The sequence below is a fragment of the Anser brachyrhynchus genome (assembly GCF_964034855.1).
Source record: "Anser brachyrhynchus genome assembly, chromosome: 27".
Taxonomy (NCBI): domain Eukaryota; kingdom Metazoa; phylum Chordata; class Aves; order Anseriformes; family Anatidae; genus Anser; species Anser brachyrhynchus.
Window position 1 is genome coordinate 6,317,835 of NC_137720.1, and position 18,649 is coordinate 6,336,483.

The following is an 18,649-nucleotide window of genomic DNA, read 5'->3' on the forward strand; positions in this document are numbered from 1 at the left end:
GGGGGGAGGGAGGGCGCGGGGGGTGATGCCCGGGACCGGGCTCCCGGGGGGCGACGATGCCCGGTGCCGGTGCCGCTCCCGGGGGGGGGGAGGGAGCGATGCCCCGGGGGGCGAGGCCCGGTGCCGGTGCCCGGTGCCGGGGGCGGGGCGGGGGCGGTGCAGGTGGCGGCAGGTGCGCGCGCGGGGCCGTTGGCGGGGGGCGGGGCCGCGGGGCCGGTGCCCGCACGGGGCCGAGCGCTGCCGCCGCCGCCGCCGCTGCGCCATGGCCGGGACCGGGACCGGGGCCGGGGCCCGGCGGGTGCTGCTGGCGCTGTGCGTGGCCGCCGCCGCCGTGCCGCCGGGCCGCGCCGGGGAGCGGCTGCACGTCTGCAAGGAGGTACCGGCGGGGGGGGGGGCGCCGGTGCCGTGGGGACGGGGCTGGGGGCTGTAACGGGCTGTCGCCGTGCCCCACGCGTGGCCGGGGCCGCGGGGCTGAGCGGGTCCCGGTGCGGGACCGGGCGGCTCCGGGCCGCTGCCAGCTGTCACCGCGGGGGTTAACGGGTGACACCGGCGGGGACCTTGGGGACAGAGCCCGGCTGGGGCTCCGCTGCCGGGGGGGGGCTCTGGGGCTGTCCCCGTCGGAGCCCGGTGCCCCCATCGCTGCCCACCCCGGGGGGACGCCAGCGGGGGTCCCCAGCCCTGCCCCGCGGGGTCGGTGGCAGCGGGGCGCGCGTCCCCTCGCCCGTGCGCCTTTCCCAGGCCGGCAGGCGGTCACGGCATGGCTCTTATCTCGGGTCCGGCCGGCACAAAGCGTCCTGCACAGGTGAGCTCGGGGAGGTGCCGGGCGCGGGGACCTTCTGGGGGGGGCCGTTGGGCTGCCCCCGGCTGCCCCCAGCTCCAGCCCCAGCAGCGCCGTCCCTCGCTGCCCCCACATCTCCCTCCACACCTGGCAGCTCTTTGCCTTTCGACCCAGCACAGGGCACCTGCCGGGGGGGGCTCCCTGCCCCGTGTGCTCCCCCCCCCCCGCTCCAGCGGCTGCTTTTCATCTGGGCCATTATTTTTTGCTGTGATCCGATTTTTTATTTATTTATTTTTTTTGTTCCATGGCCCAGAGCTGGAAACAATGGGCTGCAGCCAGCGCTGGCGCCGGGGGGGGGGCTGCTCCCAACAAGGTCCTGTCCCCTGCCACTGTCCCTTGTCCCCTTGCCTGTCCCTGCCGGTTGGGCATCGCTCGCTGGGAAGGGCTCGTGGCAGCACCTGGGGTCCTCAGCGCCGCGCGGCCGCCCCGGGGCTGAGTTGTGTCGATGGAGTTGGCTTTAATGAGCTCACAGCGGGCGAAGGCGAGCGACTCACGGCTGTTGACAGCTTCACGCTGCCGGCCGTGCGCTGAGACCCGGGGGGGGTGTGCAAAGTTTGGGGAGAGGAAAACACCGAGGTGCGAGCCCCAGAGAGCCTCGAGCACGTGTGACTTCGGATGCCCGGGGCTTGCTCTCTGCTCGGGGCTGCCCAGAGCGGTGTGAGGGTGCCCCCGTCCTGCCCGCGGCCACGGGGACCCCCGTGTCCCCAAGAACCGGCCCCCGCAGCACCACAGGCACCTCCTCTATGCCCAGTCTGGGGGGGCTGGGGGCTGCCAGCACCTCTGCATCCCCCCCACCGCCGCCTCGTGCTGATGGGAAACATCAAAGCTTTGTTTTCGCACAAACCTGCTGCGCTCCCGCGTCTGCTGCCGGCACCGAGCCGCGGCTCCGTGCTCCAGAGGGGCCGGGGGGGGGCTGCGGTGCCGCTGCCTCGCCCCCGCCAGCTGCCCATGGGCACGGTGAGCACCGGGCGGCCGGACCTGGCCTCGGGGACTGAATGTGCCGCCTGGCTCCAGCGTCGCCTCCTCCCGGCCTTGAGCAAATCCCAGCTGGGAGGCAGCTGGCGGCTTATTTCCTAACGGGGAAGATGCAGCCGGCCGCTCTGCGCTCCAGCAGCCCCGCGCATCCACCCGGGGGGTGTTACCAACCCCCCCCCCCCCGCCTGTGCCCCCATCCCTGCGCACTCTCCCGGTGCCCGGCTGCAGCCCGGGCGGCTCCCGAGCAGGACGGTGCATCCGGCAGCGTGTTTAATGAGCAACGCGTGCCGTGGCCACGCCACGGCAAACAGGGCCCGGCTGCCTCCGGAGCAGGGCCAGGGGTCCCCCAGCCCTTGGGGTCTCTGCTGCAGAGGTGGCACGGTGATGGCACCGACTGTCCCTCGTCCCCGCACCGGAGCGGTGCTGGTGCCGTGGCTGCCCTCAGAGGGGCTGGCAGCGCCGGGTGCCTTCGCCGTGCTGGGGATGGCTCGTCCCCTGGGGACAGCCTGGGGACACGTGTGTGGCCTGGTTGTCCCCACAGCCCTCTGGGGGTTTGGCACCCTGTGGGGAAGATGTCAGGGCCGGGGGATGTCGTCCTGCCTAACCCTGCCCCCAGCATCCCCCTGTCCCCAGCATCCTTGCCCACCACGTGCACGGTCGGTCCCTAGAGTCCGGCACGGTTGAGCTCCTCGAGGCGGCGTGCTTGGGGCGTTGCAGCAGCTGGAATGAAATGTTCAGAGCAACAGGGTGGGCACGTGGGGGGGATCCGGCCCCACGGGGTCCCGGCTCTCCTGTGCGTTCTCTCTTCCAGTCCGAGTACCACTACGAGTACACGGCGTGCGACAGCGCGGGGTCGCGGTGGAGGGTGGCCGTGCCGCACACGCCGGGACTCTGCACCGGGCTGCCGGACCCCGTCAAGGGCACCGAGTGCTGTAAGGTTGGGGTGCAGGAGCGGCGGGGGGGGCTTTGGATGATCAGCAGGGGTAAAAGCGGAGCAGAAAGGGGAGGGGTGGGGGGGGACAAGGCTGAGCCTTCCTCCCGGGGAGCAGCTGCGAGCCGAAACGCGGCTTCTCATAAGCCTGGTGGCAACGCGGTGCCTTCAAAGGCGCCGGCAGGATCCAGCTGCTCCATAGCAATAAACGCTCATTAACGGAGTCGTCGGTGCGGCACGGGGACGGCTGCGGCGGGGCCGTCCCTGGGATGCCGTGGGGCAGACGGAAGCCCCCCGAGGAGGGTGGGTTGGGGGCTCTGCCTGGCCCGCACCACGTTTCGTCCCGGGGTCCCTTCCCGGCTGCCACTTGCTGCGTTGTAAGGCAGCGGCACGGCCAAAGCCACCCGTCCGGGGCTGCCCTCCCTCCCGCTGGGGGCCGTGCAGGATGCTCAGGACGGGGCGGGGGGGGGGGAAGGTCCCGCTGGGAAAGCAGAGCTGGGGGCGGTGAAGCCAAAGCAGCGCCGGCGGGAGGGGGCAGCGGCGGCGCTGATGCCCCCCCTGCACGCGGGCAGCTTTCTCCTGCAAGGCAGGTGAGTTCCTCGACATGAAGGCGCAGTCGTGCAAGCCCTGCGCCGAGGGCACCTACTCGCTGGGCACCGGCGTGCGCTTCGACGAGTGGGACGAGGTGCCCCACGGCTTCGCCAACGTCGCCACCAACCTGGAGATCGACGACAGCTTCGGCGACACGGTGGAGAACTGCACGGCGTGAGTGGCCCCGGCCGCGTGCTGGGGGTTTCCTGCCCGGCTGCTGCCCGGGTACCGACACCCGGGGGGCTGCAGCGTGCTCGGGACACGTCCACGCATGGAAAATTGCCCCCCCTGCTCCCTCCTTGCCCATCCCTGGCAGCCCCAAAGCAGCCCAGCCACGGGGAGGGGGCATCCCAGCAGCCTCGTCCCACCCTGTCCTGGCTCGCCGCAGCCCCACGGTAGGACCCGTCCGCAGCCCCCGTCACGGAGGGTGCTGCTGCCCGGGGCCCTCCCCGCTGCTGCCGCACGAGCCGGCGCCTTTGTTTTCCACCGCGGGCCTTTGATCAGCGCCGGCGGCAGCCGTCGAGCCCCGCCGTGCCAGCAGCCTGCGCCCGCCACGCGCCGCAGCGTCGATGCAGCTTGCAAATGTAACCTACTTCCAGCAGCCTTTAATTATTCACCCGCGGTCCCGGCGCTGCAGGATCCCCCTCCCGCAGCCCACCCGCGTCTCAGCCCACTCGGTCGGGGCAGCGCCAGGGGCGGGCTGGCAGGGGGACGTCCCCTTGTCACCGCGCTGTGACGTCCCCTGGGTTCTCCCCAGCATGCGGAGCTACCCGGTGCTGGATTTCCCCCAGCCCTTTTGCACACCCCTAAAACTCGTTGCCTCCTCGGCACCCTGCAGGTGCAACAGCAGCACCTTCTGCTGTTCCATCCCTGGGCTTTCTTGTGCTGTGCCCTGTGTCGCATTTTGCTTCCCTGGGCCGCCCAGGGCTGTCACCTGTCCCCACCGCCCTTTTCCCAGCATCCCGGCCACGGCAAGGTTCAGACCTCGAGATGCCCCGGGGACGGAGCCTGTGTCACCCCGTGCCGCCCTGTGTCACCTGCCCCAGGTCGACGTGGGTGCCGCTGGGTGACTACATCGCCTCCAACACGGACGAGTGCACGGCCACCCTCATGTATGCCGTCAACCTGAAGCAGTCGGGCACCGTCTCCTTCGAGTACATCTACCCCGACAGCAGCATCGTCTTCGAGTTCTTTGTAGGCGCCGGGCGCAGGGCAGGGCTCCCGGGTTCCCAGGGGGTGTCCCCCTCGCGACGCCGTCCCTGTCCCCGCAGGTGCAGAACGACCAGTGCCAGCCCACGGTGGAGGAGTCGCGCTGGATGCGGACCACGGAGAAGGGCTGGGAGTTCCACAGCGTGAGCGTGGGGGCCGGAGGTGGCACGGGGGGGATCCACGGCGCAGCCCCTTGGGGAAGCCCCCCAGGGCTCCCACCCAGGGTCCTCGTCACAGCCCCCCTGAAGGGTCCCTCGCCGCAGCCCCCCGGGGGTCATTTGTCACCTCTCGCAGGTCCCTTGTCACCCCAGCACAGGGAGATGCTCTCCGAGGGCACAAAGGGGAGGGTCGGTGGAGGCAGACAGGGGTGGGTGCCGTGACCCCCCCGGTGGGTTCCAGCCCCTCCCCATCCCTGGGATCCCCCCGCTCCCACCCCTCCCTTGCCGCTCGCAGGTGGAGCTGAGCCGCGGCAACAACGTGCTCTACTGGAGGACCACGGCTTTCTCCGTGTGGTCCAAGGTCCCCAAGCCCGTGCTGGTGAGGAACATCGGGATCACAGGTAGGTGGGCGCAGGGTGGGGGGCTCCCGCTGTGCGCCCCCCCCCACCCCCCCGACCCTGAGCACCTTCCTGCTGCCAGGAGTCGCCTACACCTCCGAGTGCTTTCCCTGCAAACCCGGCACCTACGCCGCCGCCGCCGGCTCCTCCTTCTGCCAGCTCTGCCCCGCCAACACCTTCTCCAGCAAAGGCGCCACCGCCTGCCAGCCCTGCGAGCCGGCCACCTACGCGGGTGAGAGCCGCGTGTCCCCGTCCCCGCTGCCCCCGCAGCCCCGGAGATGCTCGGGGATGGCCGGGGGGACGCTCCGAGGGATGTCCCCGCGGGGACATGGAGGACATCCTGGGGTGCCCCCCGGGACCTCACCGCTGTCACCGCCCGGCAGAGCAAGGCTCCGCGTCCTGCAAGGTGCGGCCGCCCTGCACGGACAAGGATTACTTCTACACGCACACAGCTTGCGATGCCAACGGGGAGGTACAGCCCCGCCGCCCCCCCTGCCCCGGTCCCTAGGGTCCCCCACGTGCTGTCCCCGCGCCCTCCCGGTGCCAGCTCACCCTGTGCCCCCGCCTGCCCAGACCCAGCTCATGTTCAAGTGGGCAGAGCCGAAAATCTGCAACGAGGAGCTGCCGCAGGCAGCCCAGCTGCCCCCCTCGGGGGTGAAAACCAAGTGCCCCCCCTGCAACCCTGGTTTCTTCAAAAGCAACAGCAGCGCCTGCGAGCCCTGTCCCTACGGCTCCTACTCCAACGGCTCAGGTAAGGAGGTCCCCGGGGCCGTCCCGTGGGGTGTCCGGGCACCCTCAAAGCTCGGGGGGGGCCGTGGGCGCTGCCCCCCTGCAGGGCTGTCCCCGGTGTCCCCAGGCTGCATCCGCTGCCCGGCCGGCACCGAGCCGGTGCTGGGGCTGGAGTACAAGTGGTGGAACGTGCTGCCCCCCAACATGGAGACCACCGTGCTCAGCGGCATCAACTTTGAGTACAAGGGGATGGCAGGTACCGCCGGGCGCCGTCCCCTCCCCGTCCCCACGGGCAGCAGGGAACCTCGCCGAGTCGTCACCTCGTCCTTGCAGGCTGGGAGGTGGCTGGGGACTACATCTACACGGCGGCAGGAGCCTCCGACAACGACTTCATGATCCTCACGCTGGTGGTGCCCGGCTTCAGGTGAGCGCCTCCCCACGGGGACGGTGGCGCTGCCGTGGGGCGGGCAGCGGTCCCCACCGTCCCCTGCGTCCCCAGTCCCCCGCAGCCGGCGCTGGAGGACGGGGACAGCAAGGAGGTGGCCAGGATCACCTTTGTCTTCGAGACCATCTGCAGCGTCAGCTGCGAGCTCTACTTCATGGTGGTGAGTGGTGGCGGGGGGGCGGTGGGGCTGGGCCGCGGGGTGTCCCACGTCCCCCCGTGTCCCCGCAGGGTGTCAATTCCCGCACCAACACGCCGGTGGAGACGTGGACGGGGCCCAAGGGGAAGCAGTCGTACACCTACATGGTGGAGAAGAACGCCACCATGAGCTTCACCTGGGCGTTCCAGCGCACGCCCTACCACGAGGCGGTGAGCTGGGGACAGGGACGGGGCCGGCCGTGTCCCTTGGGGTGATGCTGACGGCTGCTCCTGGCGCCAGGGCCGGCGGTACACCAGCGACGTGGCCAAGCTCTACTCCGTCAACGTCACCAACGTGCTGGGCGGGGTGGCCTCCTTCTGCCGACGCTGCGCCCCCGAGCCGGGGGGGGCCTGCGCCCCCTGCCCCCCCGGGCACGCCCTGGACCACGCCACCGGCGCCTGCCAGCCCTGTCCCCCCGGCACCTACCTGCGGGGGCACCCCCCCGGCAGCACCCCCACCTGCCAGCCCTGCGGCCCCGGCACCCACAGCAACCAGGTGACCGTCCCCGCCGGTCCCCGGGGGTGGCATCCCCGGGGGTGCCACCAGACCCCAGGCATCCCAGATGGGCACCAGAGGGGGGCACCAGCCCCTGGCCATCCCCGAGGGGGTGGCACCAGCCCCTAGTGGTTGATACCAGCCCCCGGTGGCTGGCACCATCCCCTAGCAATCCCCAAGGCAGGGGGGGGCACCAGCCCCTCTCCAGTCCCCATGCGTGGCCGCATTCAGCCCCCAGTAGCTCCAATAGCTGGCAGCACCCAGCCCTGCAGGGCTGTCACCCCCTCCCCTGGACATCCCCAAGTGGCTGACACCAGCCCCTCTGGCCATCCCATCTGGGTGGCACGATGGGACCCCGGCTGGGTGCCACCGGCCCCCCCCCCCATAGCGGTCCCTGAGTGCCCCCCCCCCCGGCCAGGTCCGCTCCCTCTGCTACAACAACTGCAGCTTCTCGCTGGCGCTGCCGGGCCGCACGCTGCACTACGACTTCTCGGCGCTGGCCGCCAGCACGGCGTTCGCCAGCGGCCCCAGCTTCACCTCCAAGGGCCTCAAGTACTTCCACCACTTCAACGTCAGCCTCTGCGGCAACCGCGTGAGTGCGGCGCTGGAGGCGTGCGGGGGGGGTGTGGGGGCACGCGGGCGTGAAGCCACGTGGGTACGCGCGGACGTGCAGGTGTGTGCGGGCAGGTGTGCGCACCACGTGTGCGTGCACAGCTGTACAAACGCACGCACGTGCAAAGCCACGTGCGCGGCTGCGCAAGCACACGCGCAGTCAGGCAATTGTGCTCGCGTTCAGGCATGCAAGCACACCCGCACACACGCGGCCACGCGCGCGTGGTTGTGTAAACACGCGTGCATACACGCACGGTGATGGAAGCGCACGCTCACAGTGAGTGCGACCTGCGCGTAGACACGAGCACGCTTGTGCAAACGCCTGTGTTCACTTGCACAAAGTCAGGGAAACGTACACATGGGCACACGTGGTTCACACACGCACACGGTCATGCAAATGCACACCCCCAAGCGTGCACGCACACACAGCCCTGCCCGCGCATGCACACACGCGGTGCCCCCGCCGCGTGTCACACGCCCGCCCCGCCGGCAGGGCAGGAAGGCGGCCTCGTGCACGGACAACGTGACGGACGCGCGGCTGCCGGACGAGGGGGGCGCGGGCCGGGTGGTGACGTCCCACGTGTGCCAGGCCATCGTGGTGCCCTCCGACGTGGTGGGCTACCGGGCGGTGGTGTCCTCGCAGCCCGTCAGCCTGGCTGACCGCGTCGTGGGTGAGCGGAGAGAGCCCCCTTTTCGCCTTGATCCTCGCCCCGGCCCCTGGCGGGCCTCCGGGCACGCTCAGCACCTGCAGGCGCTCTTGGCACCCGTGGGTGCTGGGACCCCCGGCACCGGGGACGCGGCGTCACCCTGCTGCCCTCACAGGTGTCACCACGAGCCCCACGCTGGACGGCATCACCGCGCCCCCCGAGCTCTTCCCCGCTGCCAACCCCGAGCTGCCCGACATCATCTTCTTCTACAGGTGGGGCCGGGAGGGGGCCAGGACCCTGGGGGCGTGGGAGGGGGACCAGGGGCCTCGCTGACCCCCCACCCCCCGGTGCCACCACAGGTCCAGCGAGGTGACGCAGTCGTGCAGCGGGGGCCGGGCCACCACCATCCGCCTGCGCTGCGACCCGCTGCTGCCAGGCACCGGCAGCCTGGCTGTGCCCAGGTGGGTGCCACCGCCGGGGACCCGGGTGGTGGCATGGAGGGGGGGAGCCAGCCCTCAGTTCCGCCCCCCAGGTGTCCCCCAGCTCCTCCTGTCCCCATGCACCGCAGTGCCAGAGGGAGGGGGGCAGCCCCCCCCCCCCGCCTTGTCCCTCCGTGCTGCGCCCAGGTGGGTGCCACCGCTGGGGACTGGGGTGGCCGGGGGGACAGGAGCATCCTCGCAGCCCCGCACTGCCGGGGGGGTTCCAGTGCTAAATCCCTCCCCCGACGCCCCCCCAGCTCCTGTCCCCACACATCTCAGTGCCACAGGGAGGGTGGTGGCACTCGGGGTCCTCACTTTGGGGACAGCCACCCCCGTGTCCCCCACGCTGCAGCGGCGGGTGCCGCTGCTGGGGACCACGCCGGGGACACGGCGCTGCCGTGGGGAGGGCGGCACCCTCGGGTCCTCGGCTTTGGGGACAGCCACCCCCACGTCCTCGCCGCGTCTGTCCCCAGCAAATGCCCCGAGGGCACCTGTGACGGCTGCACCTTCCACCTGCTGTGGGCGACGGCCGAGGGCTGCCCGCGCTGCTCCGCCGGCCACTTCCGCGCCATCGTGGGTGCCTGCCAGGGCGGCCTGCAGGTACCGGGGGCACCGCGGGGGGCTACGGGGGGACGCGGGGATGCCCCGCTGAGCCCCGTGTCCCCCCCCCCGACCCCCAAACACTCGCACACAGAGAACCACCTACGTGTGGCGGGAGCCCCGGCTGTGCCGCGGGGGGCAGCGCCTGCCCCCGCCGAGGGTCCGCAGCTGCCGCAGCGCCGATTTCTGGCTGAAGGTGGGGGTCTCGGTGGGGACGTGCGTGGCCGTGCTGCTGGCTGCCCTGGCCGCCTACTTCTGGAAGAAGAACCAGAAGTGAGTGGGGGCCGCCGTGGGGGGGAGGAGGAGGAGGAGGAGGAGGAGGACGTGAGGTGTGTCCCCCCCCCCTCACCTCCCGGGGCTGACGGGGGGCCGGGGGGTCCCCAGGCTGGAGTACAAGTACTCCAAGCTGGTGATGAACGCGGCGGCCAAGGAGAGCGAGCTGCCGGCGCCCGACAGCTGCGCCATCATGGAGGGCGAGGACGCCGAGGACGAGCTCATCTTCGCCACCAAGAAGTCGCTGCTGGGCAAGATCAAGGCCTTCACCTCCAAGGTGGGCGCCCGCCGGGGGGGCACGGCCGCGGGGCAGGCGGAGGAGCCGCATGGGGACCGGGGGGCGTCCCAGGGGAGGGGGGCGTCACAAAGATGGGGGTGCCCCAGGGGATGGGGTGCACAAGAATGGGGGGTGTCACAAAGAGCGGGGGCGTCCCAGGGGACGGGGGTGTCCCAGGGGACGGGGGTGTCACAAAGACCGGGGGTGTCCCAGGGCATAGGGGTGTCACAAAGACGGGGGGGGGATCCCAGGGGATGGGGGTGTCCCATGGTGTCCCAGTGCTGGGGGTGTCCTAGGGATGGGGGTGTCCTAGGGATGGGGTGTCCCCAGCATGGGGGTGTCCCAGTGCCTCAGTGTCCCCGCTCCCCGCAGCGCACCCCGGATGGCTTCGACTCCGTCCCGCTGAAGCCGTCGTCCGGCGGCACCGACCTGGAGCTGTGAGGGGGCCGTGCCCGCCCCCCCCACCCCCGCCCCCGTGGCCTTATGGACCCGCGGAGCCCCCGGGGCACTTTTGTACCCCCCCCAGTTCCCCCCGGGAATAGCCACGAAATGCCAAACACAGGGGGTGCTGAGCCAGCCCGGCCCCGCGACCCCCCCCCAGCCGGGCACGGGAACACCAGGAGCAGCCCCTGCGTGTGCGAGGGGGTGCACACGTGTGTGGCAGGCATGTGTGTGTGTGCACACGTGTGCGGCAGGCGTGTGCGTGGGGGGTGCACATGCGTGTGGCAGGCGTGTGCGTGGGGGGGTGCACACGCATGTGGCAGGCGTGTGCGCATGCCAGCGGTGTGCTCGTGCACAGGTGATTTTGCACGTGGCTGTGGGTGCGCGCGGGCCTGGTTGCAGGGTGTGTGCGTGCACGGGGCTGTGTGTGCACGGCACGCGTGTGTGCGCGCTCCCGCGTGTGTGCCCCGTGCCCTGCAGCCACAGCGTGGGGCGCGGGGGCAGGCAGGGGCTGGCTGTGCCGTGTCACACCGTGTCACGCCGTGCCATGCCGTGTCACGCCGTGCCATGCCGTGTCACACCGTGTCATGCCGTGCCATGCCATGTCACACCGTGTCACGCCGTGCCACGCCATGTCACACCGTGTCACGCCGTGCCACGCCAGCCGTCCCACCACCCTGTGCCAGCCCCGCTCCCCCTCTCCTTGCCTTGCCCCCCCCCGGGAATCACCAATTGGGGTGGTTCTGCCCCAAAGCGGGTGCCCCCGTGCCGGCAGCCCCCAGCACCGTGTTCCCCCCCCGCTGCTGGGTCCCTCCCGTGGGTGTCCCCGGGGGGGCGGCTGCTGCCCCCCGGCCCCGCGGCTCCAGCCCCCCCCTTTTTACAGCGATCTCCGCGTTTTCTAGGCGGCGCCGGGAGGCCCCGCATGTCCCAGCCGTGCAATAAAGGCGATGTTTCTGAGTCCCGCGTGGTGACTCCGTGCCCCGGGGGGGAGCGGGGCTGGTGGGGGGGTCCCCAGCACGGGGGGGGGGGCCCAGCCTGGCACCCAGGGGTGGGGAGGGAGGGGAGCAGGGGAAAGCTGGGGTGCCGTGGGGATGCCATATGGTGACATGGGATGCCATGGGGTGCCGTGGGGGTGCCATAGAGGGCCATGGGGTGCCGTGGGGGTGCCGTATGGTGCCAAGAGATGCCGTGGGGCACCCCTGGGTGCTATGGGGTGCCATGGGAGATGCCAGGGGGTACCATAAGGGTGATACGGGGTGCCGTACAGTGCCCGTGGGATAACGTGTGGTGCCATGGGGTGCTGTGGGGATGCCATGGGGTGCCGTGGGGATGCCATATGGTGCCAAGGGATGCCATGGAGCACCCTGGGGTGCCATGGTAGATGCCAAAGGGTACGGTGAGGGTGGGTGAGGTGCCAGAGGGTGTGCATGGGGTATTGTGTGGTGCTGCGGGGTGCTGTGTGTTTTCCTCGTTTGCTATGGGAGGTGCCATGGGGCACCCTAGGGTGCTATGGGGTGCCACGGGAGATGCCTTAGGGTACCATGAGGGTTCCGTGGGGTGCCAGAGGGTGCCCATGGAATATTGTGTGCTGCCACCGGGTTCCTTGGGGTACCGTAAAGTGCTGCGGGATGTCATGGGGCACCCAGGGGTGCCATGGGAGATGCCAGAGGGTACCACGAGGGTCCTGTGGGGTGCTGGAAGGTGCCCGTGGGATACCATGGGGTGCCGCGGGGATGCCGTGGGGGTGCCACGGAGCACCCTGGGGTGCCACGGGAGACGCCTTAGGGTGCCGGGGGGTGCCCACGGGGGGCCGTGGGGCCCTACAGGAAGCCATGGGACGCGCGGGGGTTCCCTGGGCTGCCCCGTGGGGGGCTGAGAGGTCCCCGGGGGCTCAGGGGACCCCCAGCGCCCCCCCGCGGGCGGGCGCCGCACCCCCGGGGCTGCTCCGGGCCCCGCCCCCCCCCGGTGCCCCCCCCACCCCCGGTGCCCCCCCCCACCCCCGCAGGCCCCGCCCCGCGCACGCGCACCGGGGGAGCCGCTGCCGCCGCCGCCGCCGCTCCGAGGCCGCCCCGAGGCCGCCGCCGCCGCCGCCGCCATGGTGCTGGACCTGGACCTGTTCCGCGCCGACAAGGGCGGCGACCCCGGCGCCGTGCGGGAGATGCAGCGGAAGCGCTTCAAGGACCCGGCGCTGGTGGACGCGCTGGTGCGGGCCGACGGCGCCTGGCGGAGGTGTACGTGGGGCGGGGGGGCGCGACCGGGACCCCCCCGGCACCACCGGGACCTCCCCCGGCACCACCGGGACCCCCCTCCGGGACCTCCCTCGGGACGCCCCCCCGGGACCCCCCGGCTCTGCGGGGCCCGGGCCCGGCCGCACACCTGGCCCCGGGGGTGCCCCCCCCCCCCCCCCCCCCCGCCCCGGGCCGGGGGTCCCGGGGGGGTCCCGGGGGGGGTCCCGCGGTGCCCGGGTGCGCCCTGGTGGCGGGGGTCGCGGTGCCCCCACCCCGCGGAGCCGCCCCGAGCCCGGGCAGCACCGGGCACACACCCCCCGCCCCCCCCCCCAGCACCGGGTGGGGACCGGGAGCGGGCACCGAGCCCCGGGTCCGGCTGCGGGGGGACCGGGGGGGACCGGGGGGGGGGGCGCGGGGGGGGGGGGGGGCAGCAGCCGCCGCCCCGCTGCCGCAGGGGGAGAGCGGTGCCGCAGGGGGGGCTCGGCCTGACCGAGGCGAGGGGAGGCCGAGCCCGGCCCTGCCGCAGCACGCCCGGTGCGTCCCCCGGCTGCCGCCACCGCTGCCACCGCTGTCCCCCCGCAGCGTGTGGCCGTCACCCCGCAGCGTGTGGCCGTCACCCCGCAGCACCGCCGTCACCCCGCGCTCGGGCCCTGCGACGCCGCGCTGCGGGGCCGAGCCGTGGCTGATGCAATCCGCACCACGCTGCCCTTGGGGCGGCCGCCAGGGCCCCGCGTCCTGCCCGGTGCCGGTCGGTGACAGCCCCCCCCCCCCCCCTCCGTGGGCCTCATCCTGCCCGCCCGCGGCGGGTCCCCTGCGGCAGGTGCCCCCCGCAGAGCTCTCCTCTCGCCCCGGGGACGTTCCCGGAGGCAGAGGCTGGCTCTTCCCCCGCGCCGGCGTTAGCGTGTGGGTGCCGGGGGCTGCCTGCCAGCAGGGACAGCTGTGTCCCGCCCGGCCCCGCTGTCACCCGTAGGGCCCTGCCCGTGGCCCCTCCTTGTCCTCGCCCCAGCTCCTCCCCGGCTCTGCGAGGCTTTGCCAGGCGATAGCGGGGAGGGGAGAACGACCCAAATCTCTTGGCTGTCACCCCGTGGCCCTGGGTCCGCCCGGACCCCGACAGCCCCAGTCCAGCCTGGGGGTCCCGGTGGGGCCGCGGCCCGGCGCAGCGTCGCTCCCGGTGGGCTCAAACAAATCCTCGGTGTGGGAGCTCTCTGCTGGGGGGCAGCGCTGGTAGGAGGGGGTCAGGGCGAGCTGCAGCACCGGGGGGGGGTCGTAGCCCCGCTTCTGTGCCTTGCTGACGGCTTCCTCTGCTCCTCCCTGCAGGTAGGTTTCGTGCCGATAACTTGAACAAGCTGAAGAACCTGTGCAGCAAAACAATTGGGGACAAGATGAAGGTGGGGGCCTTGCAGGCCTGTTCCTAGCATCGCTAAGGAATATTTTTACTCCGTTGCTTCAGCCTTTACGCACGGTGGGTTTTTTTCTTTCCTCCCGCTGCAGAAAAAAGAACCCGTGGGGACCGACGAGTCTGTTCCGGAGAGCGCGCAGAACCTGGACGAGCTCACGGCCGACATCCTAGGGGTGAGTCCAGCCCCATCTCCCCGGTGCTTTCGTCCAGGGCTTCGCCTGTCCCTGCCCAAACTGGCAGCATGAGGTGTACGGAAACCCCAGCGCCAGGGCAGGGGCGGCTGCCTGCAGCCCCACAAGCAGCTCCCCGCTTCTCCCAGTCCCACGCCAGCGGTGACTGGCGCTTGCCCGGTGTTGTGCAGCCTGTGTGTGTCGGCCTGGTCACCAGCCCGGGGCTTGTCCTTTGGTTCCGTGGGGGATTTGAGCAGCCTCAGTAATTGCGTGTCCTCTGCGAGGCCCTTCCTCCCTGCTCATTCCCCTCCCCTCTTCGTTAACTGAGATGTTTAATGAGCGTGGCGCTGGCCGCCTTTTGCTGCCATGGGAGCTGACTGCTCCCCCTTGTTGCTGTCAGGCGCTGCGTGACGCCGTAGCTTGCGCAAGGCCTTTCAGAGCTTGACTTATGTTGGGCCTTTGTGCTCCCTGGCTGTTGTTTGATGCGTTCAGTCCGTGGTTTCGCTCCAGAGACCGTGTCAGCGGGCGGGGGTCTGCGATTAACTGCGCTCAGCTGCCAGCCCCCTCTCCCCTGCGGTTTTCCTCCCTTCCCCATCTCACCCCGCTGCCTGCACAGGGGCTGCAGGTATCCCAGATCAAGAAGGTCCGTCTCCTGATCGACGAAGCCATCCTCAAGTGCGACGCCGAGCGCGTCAGGCTGGAGGCAGAGCGCTTCGAGAGTCTCCGGGAGATCGGGAACCTCCTCCACCCCTCGGTGCCCATCAGCAACGACGAGGTAGGGGCGGACGGAGCGCGGCTTCCTGCGGTGTGGGGAGCCGTGGGGCTGACCGGAGCCAGCCCTGCTGGTGCATCAAAGCCAGAAACCACCGGCAAGTGGGACGCGCTGCGGGGAGGTGCCCCCAGATCTGCGGGCGGTGAATGAAATCTGCATGACAAGGCAGCGTTTCCTGCCGGGAGCACACAAAGAGCAGCTCAGACAGCGCGGGATGCGGCCATTGTTCGGGGAATACATGGGAAACTCGCTGGGAGCCGGGGGCTGGGATCTCCCTCGGCTGCCCTCATTCATCCAGCAGGAATATTTTGCTGGGGGAACACAATTGGGCTGGGCCGGCTGCCAAGTGGCCGCATAATAAGTGACCAGCAGGGATCAGCACTGGGGTTCCAGCTCTGGCTCGAGGGGTCTGGGTTCAGGCGCTGCCAGGTGGCAAAGCCTGGCCCCGGAGGGGGCCGGGGAGCGGGGAAGGGGAAGGGAAGAGGCTGGGGGGGGCCCGGCTCCCAGCCTGGGCCCAGGACAGCGCGGCGAGGAGCAGACTGGTGTCACCACAGCCCGGGGAGGACAGGTGATGGTCTCTGCTCCTTGTCTTTGTGCAGGATGTGGACAACAAGGTGGAGCGGATCTGGGGTGACTGCAGCTGCAGGAAGAAGTATTCCCACGTGGACCTGGTGGTGATGGTGGACGGTTACGAGGGAGAGAAGGGAGCCGTCGTCGCGGGGAGCCGGGGCTACTTCCTTAAGGTGAGAGCCCGGCCCTGCGGCGCTGCCGGGTGAGCAGGGACGGCGCAGCGGGGCGCGTGTGACCGGCGGTGGCTTCCCCTTGTCCCGCAGGGTCCCCTGGTGTTCCTGGAGCAGGCCCTGATCCAGTACGCCCTGCAGAGCCTCCGCGCCAAGGGCTACACTCCCGTCTACACCCCCTTCTTCATGCGGAAGGAGGTGATGCAGGAGGTGGCCCAGCTCAGCCAGTTCGACGAGGAGCTGTACAAGGTGAGCCCGGCGCCCTCTGGCTCTCTGCGTCTCGCCGCCTGGCACCCGCATCCAGCCCGGCCTCTGCCGCGTGCCTTCCCCTGTCGGGAGGCAGCCAGCTGCTGTCCCTTTGCCCTGGCGAGGCCGTGGCATGGGCTCCCTGCTGCTCCCCGTCCCTGGGTCTGTCTTCCTCCGAGGAAGGCCCGCTGGGGACGAGGAAGGCCCGGCCTGCAGACGCAGCCAGTTGTCAAGGCGATGCGGTGACGGGTGACAGCTCGTCCCCAGCCTCGCCATCGGGAGCTGGCGGGAGGCCATTGGGGCCTCCAAAGGAGGCCGAACAAGCAGCGAGCAGCAGCTGCTCCCCTTTTCTCGACCCACTTCGGAGCCGTCCTGTTCCCCTCCTGGGAAGCCTCGCTGCCAGGGAGCGCGGGTGCCTGTGCTGGCTGCCCTGAGCATCCGCCGGGGCTGGGGGGCTTTGTCCCCAGAGGTGCGGGGACAGCTGGGGACGGGGGACAGAGGCTCTTTCCTGTCCCCACGGCTCCCCCTGCTCCCCAGGTGATTGGCAAGGGCAGCGAGAAGGCGGAGGACAGCTCCATCGACGAGAAGTACCTCATCGCCACCTCGGAGCAGCCCATCGCAGCCCTGCACCGGGACGAGTGGCTGAAGCCGGAGGATCTGCCCATCAAGTACGCGGGGCTGTCGACCTGCTTCCGCCAGGAGGTCGGCTCGCATGGCCGGGACACCCGCGGCATCTTCCGCGTCCACCAGTTCGAGAAGGTGAGAGGAGCGGGGAGCCCCCGCGGGGCATTTGTGCCCCCTCCCAGGCCGGAGCTGACGGGGGGCCGCTCTCTCCGCAGATCGAGCAGTTCGTCTACGCCTCGCCGCACGACAACAAGTCGTGGGAGATGTTTGATGAGATGATCGCCACGGCCGAGGACTTCTACCAGTCCCTGGGCATCCCCTACCACATCGTTAACATCGTCTCGGGTAGGGGTCCCCGCCGCGGGGCCGTGTGGGGTGCCGGCGTACCGGGAGGGCCCTTGGGGTGGGGACTTCCTCGCTCCATCTCCTTGCCACAATGGCCTGGGAGCAGACCAGGCGCCTCTGCCAGCGCCTCGGGTGCCACCGTGCCCTGACCCACTTCCTGGCACAGCTTTCTTTGTCCGAGAGCATCCCTGGCTCGCGTTCCCACGGTGTCAGTCCCTAGGCCTGGTCCGGGGAGACGGCGCCTTGGCCCTGGGCGCAGAGGGAAGGGGACGTCTGCTTTCCTGCAGCGATGCTCCGCGTCACTCCGGGCCCACCGGGACGGACACACACTGCGTGGGCACCCCACCATGCTGGGACCGTGTCCCTGCTGCGTCCCCACTGTCCCTCTGGAAGGGAAGGGCAGTCTGAGTGACTCCTCCCAGGGGAATTGCCCGTGTAGTGGCTCCTTCCAGCCTCTGCTCTGCTGAGCAGGGACACGGCTGCCTTGGGACGAGCGCAGAGCGCTGGCACGGTGCTGCTGAAGCCGCTTTGCAGCCTTCAAGCCTTAGCCTCCGCCGCGGCCCTGACAGGGGGCCTGTTTGGGCTGGACCCCGCTAACTGCGGCCCTCCCATCTCGCAGGCGCCTTGAATCATGCCGCCAGCAAGAAGCTGGACCTGGAGGCTTGGTTCCCGGGCTCAGGGGCTTTCCGGGAGCTCGTGTCCTGCTCCAACTGCACCGACTACCAGGCGCGCCGCTTGCGCATCCGCTACGGGCAGACCAAGAAGATGATGGACAAGGTGAGGGCGCGTGGCGGGGGGGGGGGTCCTGCTCTCCCCGTCTTCTGCTTCACTGCGTCCCCCCCTCCCCGTGTCCCTGCTGCAGGTGGAGTTTGTGCACATGCTCAACGCCACAATGTGCGCCACGACCCGGACCATCTGCGCCATCCTGGAGAACTACCAGACGGAGGAGGGCATCCTCGTACCTGAGAGGCTGCGCGACTTCATGCCCCCAGGTAGCAGCCGGCGCCCTGCCCTGCCCGGGCTCCGTCGCTGGGTCCCTGGGCGCCCCACGTGCCCCTGGTGCGATCTGTCCCGCTTGCTTTTCCCCCAGACCTCCGAGAGATGATCCCGTTCGTGAAGCCGGCCCCCATCGAGCAGGAGCTCTCCAAGAAGCAGAAGAAGCAGCAGGAGGGCAGCAAGAAGAAGTCGGCAGGAGGAGAGCGGGTGCTGGAGGAGCAGATGCAGAACATGGGCGTGAACAGCGCCTAAACGCTGGCCCCGGGGCCGCCGTCGAGGCCTCCTGAATCATCTCGGCTTCTTCCCCGGCTCGGGCTGCGCCCATCCATCACCACCTCTGCTTCGGGGCCCCGTCTGCGTCAGGGAGCTGCTGGTCACCGCCCGGCCCCCCCGGCACCGAGCTCCGGGATGAAGAACTGACAGTACCGGGGCTCTGGCCCCCCCGTCCCCGTCCCCCCCCCCGAGCGGGGCCACGCGCCCCTGGGTCGCTGCCCTGCGGGCTCATCCCGGGGGCAGAAACTTTCCTCTCCTTCAATCCAATAAAGCAAAGCTGCTGAGACGTGTCGGCGCGCTGCCTGTGCCCCTCTGGGGGTCCCCGCAAAGCGGGGGGGTGGTTGCTGGGGGGCCGGGGTAGCGCTGCAGCATGGGGGGGTGTGGGGGGGGGCTCCGGCCCCCTCTCCCCTCCTCTGTCCTTTCTCCGCAGCGGCAGCTGGGCGCGGGGCCGCCGCCGGCCCCACACAATGGCGCAGACAAAGGCGGCGCTCGGCGGATCCCATTTGTAATTCAACGAGGGGCCGGGGCCCCGCTCGCCCAGCTGCCGCCCGGGACCCCCGTG

At 70.8% G+C, this 18,649-nt stretch overlaps 2 protein-coding genes across 5 annotated transcripts; both read left to right on the plus strand.

Annotated features, from left to right (window-relative positions):
• Nucleotides 1-216: 216 nt before the first annotated feature.
• On the plus strand, nucleotides 217-11,269 carry ELAPOR1 (endosome-lysosome associated apoptosis and autophagy regulator 1). Of its 4 annotated transcripts, none has more exons than XR_013942408.1 (23): nucleotides 217-376; nucleotides 2,625-2,745; nucleotides 3,317-3,509; nucleotides 4,382-4,529; nucleotides 4,607-4,687; nucleotides 4,998-5,103; nucleotides 5,183-5,332; nucleotides 5,484-5,572; nucleotides 5,674-5,851; nucleotides 5,957-6,085; nucleotides 6,163-6,253; nucleotides 6,329-6,434; nucleotides 6,503-6,640; nucleotides 6,711-6,965; nucleotides 7,384-7,557; nucleotides 8,071-8,248; nucleotides 8,400-8,496; nucleotides 8,584-8,685; nucleotides 9,177-9,303; nucleotides 9,398-9,576; nucleotides 9,688-9,853; nucleotides 10,226-10,928; nucleotides 10,959-11,269. XR_013942408.1 is itself a non-coding variant. In XM_080569247.1 (22 exons), the coding sequence occupies exons 1-22, from the start codon at nucleotides 263-265 to the stop codon at nucleotides 10,292-10,294; spliced, it is 2,991 nt and encodes a 996-aa protein (XP_080425373.1). In that variant the 5' UTR covers nucleotides 217-262; the 3' UTR covers nucleotides 10,295-11,269. The 4 variants fall into 4 exon arrangements, 2 of the variants coding, with proteins under 2 accessions (XP_080425373.1, XP_080425374.1); XR_013942409.1 differs by having other exon boundaries at nucleotides 10,226-10,517; nucleotides 10,583-11,269; XM_080569247.1 differs by having other exon boundaries at nucleotides 10,226-11,269.
• Nucleotides 11,270-12,302: 1,033 nt separating this feature from the next.
• Nucleotides 12,303-18,373, plus strand: SARS1 (seryl-tRNA synthetase 1). The gene is made up of 11 exons (XM_080569249.1): nucleotides 12,303-12,525; nucleotides 13,840-13,910; nucleotides 14,014-14,094; nucleotides 14,708-14,866; nucleotides 15,463-15,606; nucleotides 15,697-15,852; nucleotides 16,387-16,608; nucleotides 16,689-16,818; nucleotides 17,438-17,595; nucleotides 17,681-17,810; nucleotides 17,909-18,373. Exons 1-11 carry the CDS (start codon nucleotides 12,390-12,392, stop codon nucleotides 18,064-18,066), a joined length of 1,545 nt encoding a protein of 514 aa, XP_080425375.1. The 5' UTR covers nucleotides 12,303-12,389; the 3' UTR covers nucleotides 18,067-18,373.
• The last annotated feature ends 276 nt before the right edge of the window (nucleotides 18,374-18,649 follow it).

Bases quoted from the DNA above. Each gene is read 5' to 3' on its own strand.
- ELAPOR1 (XM_080569247.1), top strand. From the start codon at position 263: ATGGCCGGGACCGGGACCGGGGCCGGGGCCCGGCGGGTGCTGCTGGCG. The intron at 6,086-6,162 runs GTACCGCCGGGC...TCGTCCTTGCAG, and splicing joins TGAGTACAAGGGGATGGCAG to GCTGGGAGGTGGCTGGGGAC. The intron at 6,966-7,383 runs GTGACCGTCCCC...CCCCCCGGCCAG, and splicing joins CCGGCACCCACAGCAACCAG to GTCCGCTCCCTCTGCTACAA.
- SARS1 (XM_080569249.1), top strand. From the start codon at position 12,390: ATGGTGCTGGACCTGGACCTGTTCCGCGCCGACAAGGGCGGCGACCCC. The intron at 12,526-13,839 runs GTACGTGGGGCG...TCCTCCCTGCAG, and splicing joins CGACGGCGCCTGGCGGAGGT to GTAGGTTTCGTGCCGATAAC. The intron at 15,607-15,696 runs GTGAGAGCCCGG...CTTGTCCCGCAG, and splicing joins GCCGGGGCTACTTCCTTAAG to GGTCCCCTGGTGTTCCTGGA.